Source organism: Manis pentadactyla, chromosome 12 (assembly GCF_030020395.1).
Source record: "Manis pentadactyla isolate mManPen7 chromosome 12, mManPen7.hap1, whole genome shotgun sequence".
NCBI lineage: Eukaryota > Metazoa > Chordata > Mammalia > Pholidota > Manidae > Manis > Manis pentadactyla.
This window is the reverse complement of record NC_080030.1, coordinates 87,929,962-87,946,828: the sequence shown is the minus strand read 5'-3', so window position 1 is coordinate 87,946,828 and position 16,867 is coordinate 87,929,962. Positions and strand designations below refer to the sequence as shown.

The 16,867-nt window shown below is 50.2% G+C and overlaps 1 protein-coding gene across 2 annotated transcripts in view; it reads left to right on the top strand.

Annotated features, from left to right (window-relative positions):
* LOC118909543 (uncharacterized) overlaps nt 1-16,867 on the top strand; it is a 196,156-nt gene that overhangs the window by 11,696 nt on the left and 167,593 nt on the right. The window contains exons 2-7 of one of the 2 annotated variants that reach the window (XM_057489387.1): nt 3,575-3,686; nt 5,544-5,880; nt 6,361-6,625; nt 7,455-7,559; nt 14,410-14,483; nt 15,544-15,655. In XM_057489387.1, coding sequence (XP_057345370.1) covers nt 3,575-3,686; nt 5,544-5,880; nt 6,361-6,625; nt 7,455 — 715 coding nt within the window. In that variant the 3' untranslated portion in view covers nt 7,456-7,559; nt 14,410-14,483; nt 15,544-15,655. Of the gene's footprint in view, nt 1-3,574; nt 3,687-5,543; nt 5,881-6,319; nt 6,626-7,454; nt 7,560-14,409; nt 14,484-15,543; nt 15,656-16,867 lie in introns of those variants that run through there. The other variant, XM_057489388.1, reaches the window with a different exon arrangement.

Genomic DNA, 16,867 nt, shown 5'->3' with positions numbered 1-16,867 from the left:
CTCCATTCTGGCCTGCCCAGGGCCGCCGTCCTGCTCTTACTCTGTCCTGTTGTCCTCTGAAGGATGTGTCTTTGTGGCAGATCATATGCTCTGATTTTTGGAATCACAAGAGTCACTTATTTGACAATAACATATTGATGGCTGTGAGCTAAGCTTTGAGGCTCTTGGTTGCTATAGTGAGGACAGGACTGTGAATTTGTGGTTGCACACAGTGGGGCCGGGACTGCCCACCTTGTCCCCTGGCCTCCTGTTTGGAGGAATTTCAGGCTCCGAGGGGGTAGGGAAGAGGATTCCTGACACTCATCTGCCTGATCAGCCAACCTTTCCAGCATGTACGTCCTCCTGTCACCTTGGCCCAGGAACCCCCTTGGCTGGCCTGGCCTCCTGGAACCTCTCACACACCTTACTTACGGTCTTCCCACCTGCATGCATGCTGCTTGGCTCTGGAGTCCTCTCTGCAGGTCAGAAGCCTATCTGTCTGTCAGGGTCTGGTTCACGTTCTTTCCAGGTGTCCTTCTTTCACAGGAAAGGCTGTTTGCCTCGAGAAGACAACCATATAATGTTAGAACCAGATGGCCCCAAAAGATCACTGCATAGCAGTTTTCAAACTGTGCTGTTGAAGAACCCTGCTGCGAACGTGCTCACTGGAGCAGTGACACTTTTCCTTAAGGTGTCCTTGAAGGAAGGGCCAATCGGCTTTAAACCACATTTGAAACCCACTGATCTTGTCCAAGCTCCCCATTTTATGGATGAGAAAATAGATGAGGTCTATGGGGTGGGGTGGGGTGGGGGGTGTCTTCCTTAAAATCACCAGTGGGTGAGTGATGGAAGCACAGTGGGTCATAGCTCTGGCCTGTGAGTTCAGTTGCTTAGTCCCAAGTGCGGTTCTGCTTTTTCCTAAGAGAGTTACTTTATCTTATGTAGAATAGTAATACACACCCCCAGTCCCTGTTCTGAAACCCTTGGGGCCAGATGTGTTTCTGAATGCAGAACCTTTCAGAATGTGGAACATATACTGGATTATATGGCGCTGCTGGTGGGGTTTAGGGGCAGCACTGTGTAAAACGTCACTATTTCTGATTCAAAACGTATGAGCAGTCATTGCAGAAGGGGTAGATAGGTCATAGTCTTGTGTTGGTTCAGTTGAAGCTCTGCTGCCCAATCAATTAACAACAAAATCAGCTTTTGGTTTTTAGAGAGTCCTGGATTTTAAAAATTATGGATAAAGGATTATGAACCTGTAATAATAGTGCCAAACTTCTAGGGTGGTTGTAAAGACCAGATGGGAGGGAAGGAAAAACCCCAACCAGCACCCCTGCCTGTAACTGCCGGTCAGGTGCCCATGCGGGGTGAGCCTTCAGCCACCGTCTCTGGCGGGTGTTGTCGTCCCCTCCCCCATCTCCCAGTTCAGGGCTGTTTCTCCCCTACACTGCCCATCTCAGTGCAGGCCTTGTCTCCTCACCTAGGTGGTCGGTGTCGAGAGGACAGAGGGCTGTTTGTGCGGTCATGAGCTGTCAGGCTCACACTTGGTGTGCCGTGCTGAACTGACACACAGGACTTTCTCTAGATGCCTCAGCAGTCGGAACAGGCTTAGAGAAGTGAGGCCAAGGGCCTTCTGGAATGGAAGTGAGTGCCAAAGTACAGGTGGTGGCTGTCCCTGAGAAGTGGTGTCCTGTGAGGACTGGTGTTTACTTCTGGGGCTGCTGTTGTCAGGTGGCCTGGGGACATCCAGAGGCCCCCTGGTTTTCAGTCCAGCATTTTCCACTGCACTCACTGTTTTCCAGACTGAGCCCAGGTTTGCTCAGTTCTCAGCCTCTCCAGTTGCCTGCCTTCTGCTTCACTGTCTGTGTCTGTGGATAAAATGAGAGTTCCTGTGGCCAGGATTCTCACCTGGCCCTTGTTGACTAAGCTCACTGCACACCTGTGGGCAATACATGGCTGTTGACTCTATATGAAGAGCTCTGCCCGGTGCTCTGGGTGCAACACGGTGGCAGGGCTGCAAGGCTGCAGGAGAGCAGAGCAGAGGCTGGAGTGGTGGCAGTGCCGAGGACAGAGGCCCATAGAATAGCTGTGTGGGACGACTGTGCAGAGAGGCTTGGGGAACGACTGTGCGGAGAGGCCCGGAGGACGGCTGTGTGGGATGGTTGTGTGGACAGAGGGGCCCTGAGGATGGCTGTGCAGGATGGCTGTGTGGACAGAGGGGCCCTGAGGATGGCTGTGAGGACAGAGGGGCCCAGTGGACAGCTGTGCGGACAGAGGGGCCCAGAGGCAGAGACCAGCTTGCTGCATGCAGACTCGCTCTGAGTGAACGGGATTTTAGTGACTGACTTGCCACCTGGAAATAAAGTTGGGTATAACCTTTTCACCCCAAGAACGTTTTGCTGTCATTTACTTTGGTCACACTGAATCCATAGCGAACTTGCCCGGGGTTGAAACCCATTGTCGAGACAGTGGCCCTGGGCTCTGGCTTCGTGGGTCCGCTCCCTTGCCTGGGATTGGCTGAGGTATGAGCATGTCGAGTGACTTAGTTCCTGCCAATGAGACATTAGAGGCAATGGTGGTAGGAGTGGGAACTGTACATGCCTAAGAGGGAAGAAGGATGGTCTTTTTCCTCTGAGAATGTTGTTCACTTTTGAGGCCTGGAGCTGCAGCCATCTCGTGGCCATGAGATGAGGAGTGAGGCTGGCCCGTGGAGGGTTGTCTTCTGCTTTGGGAGGTCTTTGTGCAGCTGGAGTTCAGGAAGCAGGACTGTTAACTAGCTTCCAGGTGGTTGTGGCTCCGGGAGTCCCAGGACTAGACTGTGAACATGACTGTCCAAGTGGTGGGACAGAATGTCTCCTTGAGGAGAGCAATGACAGCATCGTTTCCAGGACTGCAGGGTGCAGCTGGGTTCCTGGGGGGGCTAAGGTTCTCTTGTTGAGACTTCTCTCCCTGTAGATCATACTTTCCAAGGGCAGGGACTGAACTGGGGCTTGAAGTCTCCAAGAGATGCTTGTTGATATGTGTGGGTGTCTGTGTGCCTTGTCTTAGTGGAACTGGCTTCCTGAGAGAGCCATGTTTTGGGCATCAGTGTTGTCTGGAGCAGCCTGACTGATGGAAAGGTTCAGATACTCAGTCCTGTACAGGGGGAGGAAGCCGGCAGGGCAGCAGTGGCCGCAGGGGGGATGGGGGTGGGGAGTGTGGATGCGGATGGGGCTTCTGGCGTACTGCATGCTGCTTACCGCCTGCGTCTGATGACAGTTGGTGTTAGCTGGGCTCAGAACTAGTCAGTGCCGAGCCAGGGCTTCAACCCAGTTCTGAGACACCCCGCCTCCCACAGTCCATTCATTCTGCTTCAGTGAGCCTGGCATAAGGAGTGGGGATGCTCTGACATGTGATGTGATGGGGACACAAAGGTGAATGTGGCCACTGGGCTGTCAGCCCCAGGAGGGTAGGGCTCTTGTGCTCTTTTGCTCATGGTTATGTAGCAAGCACCAATAACATGTCCGGCACACAGTGGGTTCTCTACTAATTGTTAAAGGAACAACTCGGCCTCAGCCTTTAAGGAGTTAACTTGGGTTCATTTACTCATCAGATACCTGCCGAGCCCCCACTGTGTGTCAGCCCCTGTCCTGAGGACCTGGAATGCAGTGATCACGAAGACCATCCTTATGCTCAAGTCTAGGACACCGAGGCTGGGCATACATGTATGTGGTCAGGGCTTGCAGTGGTAGAGGACAAGGGCTGTGGGGTCACCCGAGATGCTAGGACTCTTGGTGTCATCCCTAGGGGGACTGTGTGGGGCCCTGCCCTCCTGGGGCTGAGTGTCTGACGGATTGCTGTTTGGGCTGACTGAATGCCTGTGACCTTCTCTCCCCATGTCTTTTGTGCACTGTGGGGTGGACCCTTGCTGAGCAGCCTTTCTCAGGGGTGTTCTTGGACTCCTATGTTCTGCTGACCATTCCTGTCCTGCTCTCCTCACATATGGGTGGCTCAGCCGCTTTGCTCCCTGAGACCTGCCCTCTCTGACCCTCGTCGGATCCAGCCTAACAAGGAAGCAGTGTTTTCTGTCAAGGCAGCTGGGTGTAGGGGGGAGCGTCCAACTCGGTGAGGTGACAGTGCTGGTGGTGCCAAGCCAGGGGTGTGCAGTAAATACCACTCCCTTCCTGTTGTCCACTGGGCCAAGGGAGTCTGCTCTTGGGCTTGGAGGCCTCTGAAAGTGGTTCCCTCAGTCCTTTCACAGCTGCCCACGTCCTGTGGTAGCCTCTGCCCCTGCCCCACCACACACACCACTTGTGTCCAGGCTCCCTTCTGCCTGGAGTCTCACTTGGAGAAATTCCTCAAGCCCGGCTCAGACCTCACTTCCTTCTGACACCCTTCTGAGTTTCCTGGTGGCCTGTCCACACCACCAGGTCAGGACTTGTTGAGACTTCTCCCTGTAGATCATACTTTCCGAGGGCAGGGACTGAACTGGGGCTTGAAGTCTCTGAGGGATGCTTGTTGACATGTGTGGGCGTCCGTGTGCCTTGTCTGAGTGGAGCTGGCTTCCTGAGAGAGCCGTTTCCAAGCCTTCTGGGCTGGCCTGATAACATCCCCCTGCCCTATTAGAGCCATGTCCTGCCCTGCTCAGTTGTGGGGACAGGCCAAACCAACCCCAAGCTAATGGCCTTTAAGTCCTTTTTGTTTGACTAGGTTTCTCTAGGGGAAGTGTGTGTGTGTGTGTGTGTGTGTCTCTAAGGGAAGTGTGTGTGTGTGTGTGTGTGTTTCTCTAGGGGAAGTGTGTGTGTGTGTGTGTGTGTGTGTGTGTGTGTGTGTGTGTGTGTCCAGTATACTTGTCTATTCCGTCAGCTCAGTGCAAGTACTGTTTCCTGTTCCCATATTTTACCCTCCCATCCTATCCTTCCAGCTTCTCCATATATATAGACATGGTGAGGAGGCTTTGGCATGAAGCTTGGACTCCGGCTACCAAGATTTTCCCAGAATATTGTTTCTGCTAACTTATTTTGAGCTCCTAAATTTTTGTTGTATGCCGTCTTTGTTTTTTTAATTTCGGTGTCATTAATCTACAATTTACATGAGGAACGTTGCTTACTAGACTCCCCCTATCACCAAGTCCCCCCGCATACTCCATTACAGTCACTGTCCATCAGTGTAGTAAGATGCTATAGAATCACTACTTGTCTTCTCTGTGTTGTACAACCCTCCCCGTGCCCCTCTCTACATTATGTCTGCTAATAGTAATGTCCCCTTTTCCCCCTTATCCCTCCCTTCCCACCCATCCTCCCCAGTCCCTTTCCCTTTGGCAACTGTAGTCCATTCTTGGGTTCTGTGAATACCATCTTTTATTTTACATGGATGCTGCACAGAAAGGGGAGTGTGGGATTGATGCGCGTGCTCTGTCGTTGGGGCTTGGGGGCAGCGCCTGAGGGGGGCGGGGTCTGCCCGCGTCCAAGGCTGCGCACACTCGTCCCACCTACCAGCGCCGCCCTGTTCCGGAGCCCGCCGCGCACGGGGGGCGGGGTCTGCCCGCAACCAAGGCTGCGCATGCTCTTCCCGCCTTCCAGCACCGCCCACTTCCAGTGCCTGCTGCGCATGCTCCTCCTGCCGGCCAGCGCCACCTACTTCCGGTGCCCGCCACGTGTCCGTCCAGCTGCGCCATCACCTGCTGCAGAGAAGGAAGCTTCCTGCCTGGTCCCGCCCGCCGCTCGCCAGTGCCTCCCACTCATACCGTCCCCGCCGGCCAAGGCCTCCTCCCGCTGATGTCGCCGTCGCTCGCGAAAGCCCTGCACCGCCGGCCGGAGCCCTCCAACAGCGGCTGCCTACCGCCGGCTCCAGGGCCCCACCTTGCCAGGGTCCCTGTGCCCTTCTCACGCAGGCCTGGCCTCGCAGCGGCAGCTCACCGTAAGCAGCCATCCCCAGGGGGCAGGCGGCTTCGGGTTGGGGAATGAGTCGGCTGCGGGGAGCTGCGGGCTGTTGCTCCTCGGCGGCGGGGTCTGCGGCCGGGGGCGGAGTCCAGCCCGCCATCTGCAGGTGCGCCGTGAGAGGCGGCAGAGGCGGTGGCGGGGAGCAGGGTTTCCAGTGGGCGGCAGCGTGGACAGGCTGCGCTCCATGGTGGGCCGTGGCGTCTGCTGGGCGGGTGTCTGTGCCCGAGGTGGACTTCCGAGGCTGCCGTTGGCAGGTGCGCAGCCAGAGGCGAGGGCAAGGCGACGGAAGCATTGGCAGTGGGAGGGCAGCGTCCATGGCTGGTGACTGTGTCGGTTCTGGGGGCTGAGCAGCAGCGGCGTAAGGGGACGGAGTCGCCCGCAGCCAATGCCCAGCATGCCCCCCCTCCCCGCGCCAGGCAAAGCCACTGGCCTCCATCGCCGCTTCTCTCCACCAAAGCGCAGCCACCGTCCTGGAGCCCGCCCCTCTCCTGCCCTGCCCGCCGGTGCCTCCCGCTGACACCCGCCCTAGACGCCTGCCGCTACCACCGTCCTCCAATGCCTTCTTCCGCTGATGCCGATGTTGCTGCCTTCACCAGCGCTCATGGCCCTCCACTGCGAGATCCCTCAGACTCGTACCACCGCCAGCAGGGGCCCCCCTGCCAGGGACCCGGTTCCCTGGTTCCCTTGCAGGCCTCGCCGCCTTGCAGCAACCTCAGTTCATAGTAAGTAGCCACCCCCATGTTGGCTTTTCTATCAGGGAGTTTGGGGGTGTTGCATGGTCCTTGGGAGGAAAGTGGAAAGCTGTGGGTGGGCATTGGAAAGCAATGGGCAGCGCATGCACCTACCCAGCCAGGAAGGTGACTGGGTCTCAGCCAGGAGCTCCCCAGGCCTGCCAGCTTCTCTGACTTCGGGTAATGGTTCAGATGTCTGGTCCGTGGGTACGTGGGCATGGCTGCTGCGAGGGTGCATCCGCGGGGTTCGGGGGGTCTCCTGTGCTCCCAAACGGGTAAGCGCGGGAGTAGGCCAGTAGACCAGGGAGTGTGTCAAGGTACCTGCGGCTGCGTGTTGGCGGCTTGGCCCACTGGTGAGTGTGTCGCTGTGGTGTCTGCTGCCCTCTGCGTGTGTGTGCGTGCGTGTGTGTGTGTGTGTCTGTGTGTGTGCGCGGTAGCTCTTGCACGTGTGGTGTGTGTGAGAGCACTGTGCGGCCTGGGACAGTGTTTGTGTCTCTGGGTGCCTGTGCACTAGGAGAGCTTGAGGAAGGCAGCTGGTTTTCCATAACTGCCTAGCAGAGAAGTCAGGTGGGGAGACTGGGGCGGGCTGCTGGGGAGATTGGCCTCAGCAGGGAGGCCCCTGGAGCATGCATAGTCATAGGTGAGAGCATCCTTCCCCACCCCCTTCCACCTGGCAGGTTGCCTGCAAATCAGGGCTTCCCCTGTGACCCACTGCCCCTGCCTCCAAAAAAGCCATCTGCTAGTGGACTGTCCCTTCTTAGTGGGGAAGCCCAGTGGGTGAGGTTCACCCTCTTAGTGACATTTTTGTTTTCCCTATAAGGTTTCCACAGGGAACAACTTTGAAGTCAACTCATGAAAGTTCTACTTGATCCATTTGTGTAAACATCTGCTGTTCCCTACCTTCAGGGTCACACGAGGCAGGTAGGTAAGTTCTTTTAGCATCCTTAGCAAGCCACCATTCAGTGTCCTTCCTAATCCGATAGCATTACAGAGAGCACAGCTGTTCTCTAAGAAACCTCCCTCCTGCTTTCTGTGGTGGCTGCATCAACTTGCAGCCATTGTCCCACCAGCATTCTGTTGTCTCCACATCCTTGCCAACACCTGTAATTTTTTTGTCTCTTGGATTTTGGACAGTCTGACTAATGCGACGTGACATCTCATAGGATTTAATCTTGCATTTCCCTGATGATGAGTGATATTGAGCATCTTTTTATGTCTGTTGGCCATCTGTATGCCTCCTTGGCAAAAATGTCTTTGAAGTAGGTGAGGGGTGAGAAAATGAGAATATTTGATATCTTGATCTAGGCGATGGTGATGTGTGTACATACATCAGACTTCATCGAGCTTTGCGATTTGTGCATTTTATTGTATGTATTTTGGTGTAAAGTTTTTTTAAGAACAAATATTATGGTCCTTTGACAAGGGTCAGTGTTGGAGAGACACACTGCGTGTATTCTGGCACTCTGTGGAGGTGAACTTGGGCTGCTCTAATATACATGCATCCGTGGGTGTAGGAGTGGGTAGTTTCTGTCGTGCAGCCATCTAGGCAGGCTACTTAGTGAAGTGGTCATTCCTGCTTGCTGATGCCACCCAATCTGGTACATGCTATTAGAAAATTAAATAATGAAGTACAGTATAGGAGTTAATATTTTGTTCCATGGTGCTATCAAAACAGGGTAGCTTTTGGACAGAGGAGGTGAGGAGGCCTGCAGCGCACATAATCTCCTGGCCCCCCTCTCCTTGGCGTTACTTACAGACCCTGATGAGCACCGGGAAGCCCAGCCAGAGGGTCAGTTTCCTGGGGTAAATGTCAGGTAGCATCGAGTTCATTCTCCCTCTAGGCTTGTGGCTCCCAAGGCCTTAGCCTGAGTTGAAAGGGGCATGCTATGGAAGTATGAAGGACTTAGACCTATAATTTAACATTGACAAAGTTATGTAAATTTTACTAATACTTCAGTAATTGAGAAAGAGGTTATGATATTGGCTTGAAAGCATTTTTTGGTGGTTTGATTCCTTGTTTGTTTAAGTTGACAAAGGCAGGCTCCTCAGATGTATGGTAAGGTGGGGAGCAGCTGTGTAATCATTCAAGATTGGTATTAGTTAGTTCTTCTATGTGCACTTCTCATTTAGAAGCTAAAGCTTCTCAGATTATAAAAACTATCAGCAGTTAGTGAAATAAAGGATCCTCTGGGCGACACAGTATTTCATGTTGTGTAAGCATCTGGGTAATCAGAATAATGTGGTATTCCTGAAAGTCTGAGAAAATGTTGAGGGGGGAAAAATTATATTAACAACTACAAATATAATTGTTAAGTGAATCTTTGTTCATGTAGGGTTGAAGGTATATCCTGAAAATAGAGGAAATCAATCTATAAATCCCCCCATAATAGCAAAAACCGCACCTATGGAGAGAACATAATAAAATGGGCTGTACTACATAGTAAGTATCTTAAAGAATAATATCTAATGGTGAATTAAGTAGTACAATACCAGTTAAGCCCCCTACTGTAAGCAAGAAAATAAAGCTCAGGGCCCATAATGTGGCTGGGGATCATTTTACATTTACACCATGCAGAGTTGCTAATCAACTGAATACTTTCACACCTGTTGGAATTGCAATAATTATAGTGGCGGATGTAAAAGAGGCTTGTGTATCAACGTCTATGCCTACTGTAAATGTATATGCTCATATAATGAAGCCTAGAAAGCCAATTGACATTATTGCCCAGACTCTGCCCATATACCCAAAAGGTTATTTTTCCCAGAATGGTAGGTTACAATATGAGAGATGATTCCAAAGCCAGGAAGGATTAAAATATATACTTTGTGGTGACCAAAAATCAGAATAAGTGTTGATATAAAATTGGATCCCCTCCACCAGCAGGATCAAAAAATGTGTTTAGGTTGATATCTGTTAAAGCATAGTAATGCTGGCAGCTAGAACATGGTAGAGACAGTAGTAGGAGTACGGCTGTAACTACAACTGATCACACAAGTAGTGGAGTTTGATATTGGCTTATAGTGGGAGGTTTTGTGTTGTTAATAGTTGTGATGCAGTTACTAAAGCCCCTAGAATTGACACCTGCTAAGTGAAGAGAAAAAAAGGTTAAATCCACTGAGGCCCTTACATGTGCTAAATTACCTGCTAAGGGGGGCATATACGGTTCACTGGGTTCCAGTTCCTGTTTCGACTGTAGAGGATGCTAGGAGAAGAAGAAAGGAGGGAGGGAGGAGTCAAAACTTATGTTATTATTTATATGGGGAAATGCTATGTCTGGGGCACTAATTATTAAAGGCACTAGTCAGTTTCCAAAGCCCCCTATTATAATAGGTATCACCATAAAGAAAATTATTAGAAAGGCATGCACGGTTATGCTTACATTATAGATGTGGTCACTACCTAAGAGGGTCCCAGGCTGGCCTAGTTCAGCACTGTAAGGAGGCTTAGAGCGGGTCCCACTATTCCAGGTCAAGTGCCAAAAAGAAGGTATAATGTGCCGATGTCTTTGTGATTAGTTGAAAATAATCAACGATTGATGAACATGGGTAAGGTGGCTGAATAAGTATTAGACTGTAAATCTAAAAATAGAGGTAAAGTCCTCTTCTTGCCAAGTCCTGAGGTGTTTTACATACTGAATTGAAAATTGAGAGAAGCAGCTTCAATTCTGCCGGGACTTCTCTCGGCACCTTTTTTTTTTTTTTTTTTATGGCGGGAGAAGTAGATTGAAGCCAGCTGATTAGGGTTTTTAGCTGTTAACTAAAGTTTCATGGGTTTGTATCCCATCAATCTAGTGAGGATTTAGCTTAATCAAAGTGTTTGATTTGCATACAAGTGATGTAGGATAGAGTCTTACAGTCCTTAGGATCAGAAATTAAGTGTTTTATACTTGCTTAGAGCTTTGAAGGGTCTTGGTCTGTGTAATCTAAATTTCTAGTTTAGAATTGATATGGTCGGAATTAGTGGAAGTATTTATTGTGGATAGAATATTTAGGGGTGGGGCTAATTTTATGTGTTCCATAGTTTCAAATTGTCACTTTTATGTTGTTGGTTATTGGAAATATTGTTAATGTTGTGGAGTATGTCAGTGCATATAAAAATACAAGTTTAGTAGAGCTGTCACTGCTATTATTGGCAATATTATGTTGTTGTTTCTGCTAAGTTCTTGAATGATCATGCACTTAGGTAAAAATCTGGATAATGGTGGAAGGCCTCCAAGTGATAGGATTGTGAGCATAATGGTTGTAGCTAGCAGTGTCTTATTTGATAGGTGAGACAAAGATACGGTTGTTGTCAATGAGTTGTATACTAGCATTACAGATATTGATAGGGTCATTATAATATATATTAGGCGATTTAGAATAGTAATAGTTGGGTTATATGTTGTTATTATTATTATTCAACCTGTGTGGGCAATTGAGGAGTTAGCTGTAATTTTTTGTAATTGTGTTTGGTTTAGACCCACTCAGCCTCCAATTAAAATTGAGAGTGTTGCCATAGGTATTATCAAGTTTATGTTAACTGTGGGTGAAATTTAACACAGAACTGAGATGGGTGTGACTTTTTGTCGGGTTAATAGTGGTATGCCCTATGACAGCAGGGTTCCTGGTGCTACTTCTGGAAGTCAGAAGTGGAATGGGGCTATTCCCAGTTTTATGGCTATGGCTGTGGTAATGATGATAGATGCCATGGTATCATACATTTTTGTGATAGCCCATTGTCCATAGAATATGAGATTGGTAGTGATGGCTAGCATTAGTAATATAGATGCGGGCGGTAGCTTGTACTAGGAAATGTTTTGTTGTTGCCTCTATAGATCGTGGATTGAATTTTTTCATTAAAATAGGAATTATAGCAAGTATTTTTATTTGGAGTCCTGGGGGAGACCTGGAGAGAGCCAGATGGACTTCAGTGCTATAGAAGGTGCGGCAGTGGCAGACACTGTCCAGGGACGGATGGACGGGAAAGGGGAATTGGAGAGAATTCAGGAGCCCAAGTCCCTGGGTTAGGAGTGGAAGCCTGGCCTCACCTGCTTTTCCAGGGATGTGGCTGTGGGTGTGGACTCAGCCCATGTGGGTCTCTCTCCTATACAGCAGCAGCTGAATGCTGGTGTTGCTGGGCAGGTCTCTCCCTGGGTACTAGGTGAAACCTCACCCCGAATCAGGGACAGTTCTTGACTCTGATAGGGAAAGAATTCTCGACCAGGTCAAATGTGTGCCAGGAAGAAAGGAATTCATTAAAGCAAGAGTAGAAAGCGAATGTCAGCAGCTGTGCAGGCAGCAGAGAGCAAGGCAGAGCAGAGGGAGAAAAGAAAGTTCACTGAATTGCTGCTTGGCACAGGGCATGTTCCTTGGCAACTCCTGGCACCTGGTGTCCACTTGATCTGTACGGCGTGAGAATTATATCCCTACAGTCCCAGAATTTGGGGAGCCATGGAGCACTGGATGGAGTGAGATTATGTCCTAAGAACTACTGCTTCCCCATTGGCCTTAAATAAAACAGGGAGAGAGAAAAGGATTATAAAACTAGAAAGCTGAATAAAGTAGCGAAGTGACAGAGACATTTACCTTTGGACGTGGAGGTCAGAGGGTTTTTGTCTTAGGGTAAATAGTTCAGAGACAAGTCCAGTTGGCTTGTGCAACAAGAAGGTTCATTTAATGTCAGACAGTGTACACACCCAGACGGGAGTGCAGGTGTCCTGAGAGAGGAGGCGCAGTTAAGGGCCTTTTGGGTAGCTCTGGGTGTAAGGCATGCTGCATACAGCTGATTCCTAATTCCTTTGAAGTTTTGTCTTAAGAGTAGAATTATTCAGGGGACTGTGTTGATCCAGATCTCAGCATTTTTTATCACCCTAGGTTCATTTGCCCTTCTCAGGTCTCTCTCCCATCGTGGTTACAATGTTCCTTAATTGATAGAGGGGCTGGAAGAAGCAGAACAGCATGTAGATGAAGTTAAAGTATAAAGTGGGCTTTTCTTAGGCTGAGTGTATTTTACAGTGGCATGAACCTCATCCCATTTCCCTGCTCTGTGTCACTGCAAATGCAGAGAGTGGATGGAGAACGTGTCTCAAAAACTTCTGTACTTTCTTTGACAGTCAAAACTTCCCAGTAACATCCAGTTAGTTCTCATCTTGGTCACCAGAGGCAGCTGCGAACGGGTGATGTGGGTGCTGTCACTCAGAAGTGGGACCTGCTGCATAGACATTCTTTGTGCTCCATTGTAGTCAGAGCAGCATAAAGACTGCTCATACTCAGGAAATTAAAATTCTAGGCTTGGGAAATTCCCCCCCTAACTACACCCTATCGTGCTGCCTTGCAAGTGCTCAGAGAGCCAGGAAGAATCTCTGGCGGAAGTGGAGCTTACGCTGCCACATTCGACATGGCGACGGGGAGTCACTGGGCCACCTCCTCTTCCCTGTCGGGTTTTTCCAATCTGAGCCCTGAGGGGAGCGGAGCCCCTAGCATTGCACAGCTGAGCACATACGGCAGCTATCCAGCTGCTCTGACTCCAGGGTTTTGGTCTTGTTATTTCTTGTTTTTTGGTACAAGCCGTTCTGACTGGTGTGAGGTGATAGTTTGTTGTCAGGTTTTTTTTTTGTTATCATTAATCTACAATTACATGAACAACATTATGGTGACTAGATTCCCCCCTATTTCAAGTCGCCACCCCATACCTGATTACATACCATCAGCGTACTCAGATGCTATAGAATCACAACTTGTCTTCTCTGTGTTGTAATGCCTTCCCTATGTGCCAACACCCCTCCCCACACAGACGTTATGTATGGTAATCGTAAGGTCCCCTTTCTTTTTCCCCACCGTTATCCCTCCCTTCCCACCCATCCTCCCCAGTCCCTTTCCCTTTGGTAACTGTTAGTCCATTCTTGGGTTCTGTGATTCTGCTGCTGTTTTGTTCCTTCAGTTTCTCTTTGTTCTTATACTCCACATGTGAGTGAAGTCACTTGGTACTTGTCTTTCCCCACCTGGCTTCTTTCACTGAGCCTAGTCATAATACCCTCTAGCTCCATCCGTGTTGTTGCCAGCGGTAGGATTTGTTTCCTTCTTATGGCTGAGTGATACTCCATTGTGTATAATGTGTACCACGTCTTCTTTATCCATTCACCTGCTGATGGACACTTAGGTTGCTTCCATTTCTCGGCTCTTGTAAATAGCGCTGCGATAAGCATAGGGGCGCATCTGTCTTTTTCAAACTGGGCTGCTGCACTCTTAGGGTAAATTCCTAGAAGTGGAATTCCCGGGTCAAGTGGTATTTCTATTTTGAGCTTCCTGAGGAACCTCCATACTGCTTTCCACAATGGTTGAGCTGAGATGTCCATTCCCACCAGCAGTGTCGGAGGGTTCCCCTGTCTCCACATCCTCGCCACCGTCTGTTGTTGTGTGTCTTCCCGATGGTGGCCATCCTGACTGGTGTGAGGTGATACCTCATGGTGGTTTTAATTTGCATTTCTCTGAGGAATAGCGGTGTGGAGGATCTTTTCATGTGCCTGTTGGCCACCTGAATTTCTTCTTTGGAGAAGTGTCTGTTCAGATCCTCTGCCCATGTTTTAATTGGATTATTTGCTTTTTCTGTGTGGAGGTGCGTGGGCACTTCATACGTATTTTAGATGTCATCAACCCCTTATCGGACATGCCATCTATGAATCTGTCCTCCCATACTGTCGGATGTCTGTGTTCTACTGATGGTTTTTAAACAGAATCTTCTACCCCCTGCCATCTCATTCCAACTCTGAGTCAATTTTTTTTTTTTTTTCCCTCAGAACACCAACCCGCCCAGAAAACTGGAACGAAGAGGAGAAGATGTGATAGAGGAACATCGAGCCTAAACTGAGAGGTGAGATGGTGGAGACTGGTAGTAAGTATCTTTCCATGTGCTGCTTTCAAGGTTCACGGGGAAAAAAGGTTGCCACGGAGGTAAGGCCCGGGATGTGGACGTCACCTGGTATCGGTGGAGCCACCTAGCCACTAGCCATTCATGGGAAGGCTAGCGTGCGGCACTGTTATTTCCTGCGGAGTTACACGTGCGGCGTCCCCCCGTTGCAGTTCGGTCAGGCCCCGTGTGGGACTGCCCTGGCACTGGCCGGGGTGGATCTGAGAGCTGTGCCCGTTCCTGCTGGGCTGCCCCAGCATCCCTCTCAGAACAAGGCCTCCAAAGTGCTCCTGGGAGAGAGACAGAGAGAGAGAGAGAGAGAGAGAGAGACAGAGACAGAATTATGCCCAAGAGACAGGGGCAACTTTTTGCTGGAGCTCCATGAGCATGTTTCTGATTTTTATGTGGGGATCCCTCTCACAAAGATGGATCGAGTCCAGTTACCAGGTTCCTTTGGCTTTGACGTTTCGTATTTGTAGGTGGCGCCCTGTACAGCGCCCAGAAGCTTTTCCCTCTGGAGCTGCTCAGCCCTTGGGGTGATGGCAGGCAGGGGTCACGGGGGCGGCGCTGGTGCCCGCGGGAGGGAAGAGGTCTTTCCCGCTTCCCGGCCGCAGTGCCTGTGTCCACCGCCAGGGCCAGTTTGCGGAGCACGCGGGGAGAAGCCTCTGTGCTTTGCACCCGTGGCTGCCGTAGGTGGGGCCGTCCTGTCGCTGGCCTGGCGCGATGGAGGGGAGCAGCCGGTTTGCGAGCCGGTGCTGGCGGGGGAGGAAGGTGCAGCAGGCCGCCGTGTTGTGTTATCAGTCACATCACGGTGGGGGGCCTTGGAGCTGCGTAGGCAGCCAGGGTGGGTGGAGCGCCCGGAGCTCCTAAAAGTTCCCCCACCTGCTGGGCAGAGTGCACCCGGACAGGTTTGCGCACCTGTGCTTTCTCCCGAGCGGCAAGCTCTGTGCAACCCTTGCCCCTTTAGCAGCTCTCTCGCTGTTAGGAAGTCTCTCAGACTGCCCGCCTTTCTTTCATCCCACAGCAGCCGGATGTGGATCACTGTGTTGCGCGAGTGGCAGGAACCTCAAGTCTCTCCAAGTGCTCCGCCTGTCTTTGCTTTCCAACCCCACCGGTCCTCCAGAGCATCATGTGAGGTAGGTCCGTGCTCCCGGAGCAGATCTCCAGGGCTGGGTGTCGAGCAGTCCTAGGCCTCCACCCGCCTCCCCGTTTCCGTTTCTCTTCCTCCCTCCGGTGAGCTCGGGTGCGGGAAGGGCCTGCCGGGTCCCTCCGGATCACGGCTTTGGTACGTCACCCTTCACCTTGAGGTGACGGCCTGCCGCGGCAGCCTCCTCTCCTGCTTCTCTTCCAGGATCTGGTGTAGTTGTGATATTTCCACATTGTATGTACGTATGCATGTATGTGGTTTTCGGAGGAGGTTTCTGCCTCCCCTCTCACACTGCCTGCCGTCTTTAATCCCACCAAGCCATCTTTAATTTTTTTTTTTTCTTTTTCAGTTTCAGTTTCACTTGGATAGGGTACCTTTTCCCACCCCTTCAACTTGTAGTTTGTCTGTGTGCTTGGATCTCAAGTGAGCCTCCAGTAAGGGAGCACGTAGGCGGTCTTGAGTTTTCATCCATTCATTCAACCCTGTGTCTTTTGTTTGGAGCATTTAAAGTCTTTCCCTTTACTGTGATAATTGATAGCTGTGTCCTTATGGCACTTCTTCAAGTTGATTTCTGTCTCCTTTTCGCTTGTAGTTCTTCTCTGTGCTTTCATCGTTGCTCTCCTGGTTATGAGCGATAGCTTTGTTGAGTATTATGCTTTCTTACCTGTCTGTCTGTCTGTCTGTCTGTCTGTCTATCTGTCTATCTTATCTATCTGATCTCTCTACTCTCATCTATCTACTGTCATCTCTGTGTCTATCTATCCAAACTATCTAATCTACCACCTATCTGTCTGTTATCTGTCATCTATATGTATCTATATCAATGTGGCTATCTAACCTATATGTATCTATATCATCTATCTAGTCCGTCATCTTATCAATCTATCTACCTGTCATCTGTCTATGTGTATCTATAGGTGTCTGTCTAATCTGTCCACCTGATCTATCATGTATCATCTATCTAATCTGTCTGCCTAGTCTGTCTAATCTCTCTATATGTATCTATATGGTCTATGTAACCTATCATTCTATCTCATCTGTCAGTCTGATCTAATCTATCCATCTATCTCATGTATCTGTCTCAATCTATCTATGTGTTTGTTTATTTTGTCCATTTTTGTCAACGTACCGTCACTAGGCGCGCAGTCATTCCTCTGTCTCCTTCTCAGTCTTGATTCCTTGTGTTTGTTTCTGTGAGTTA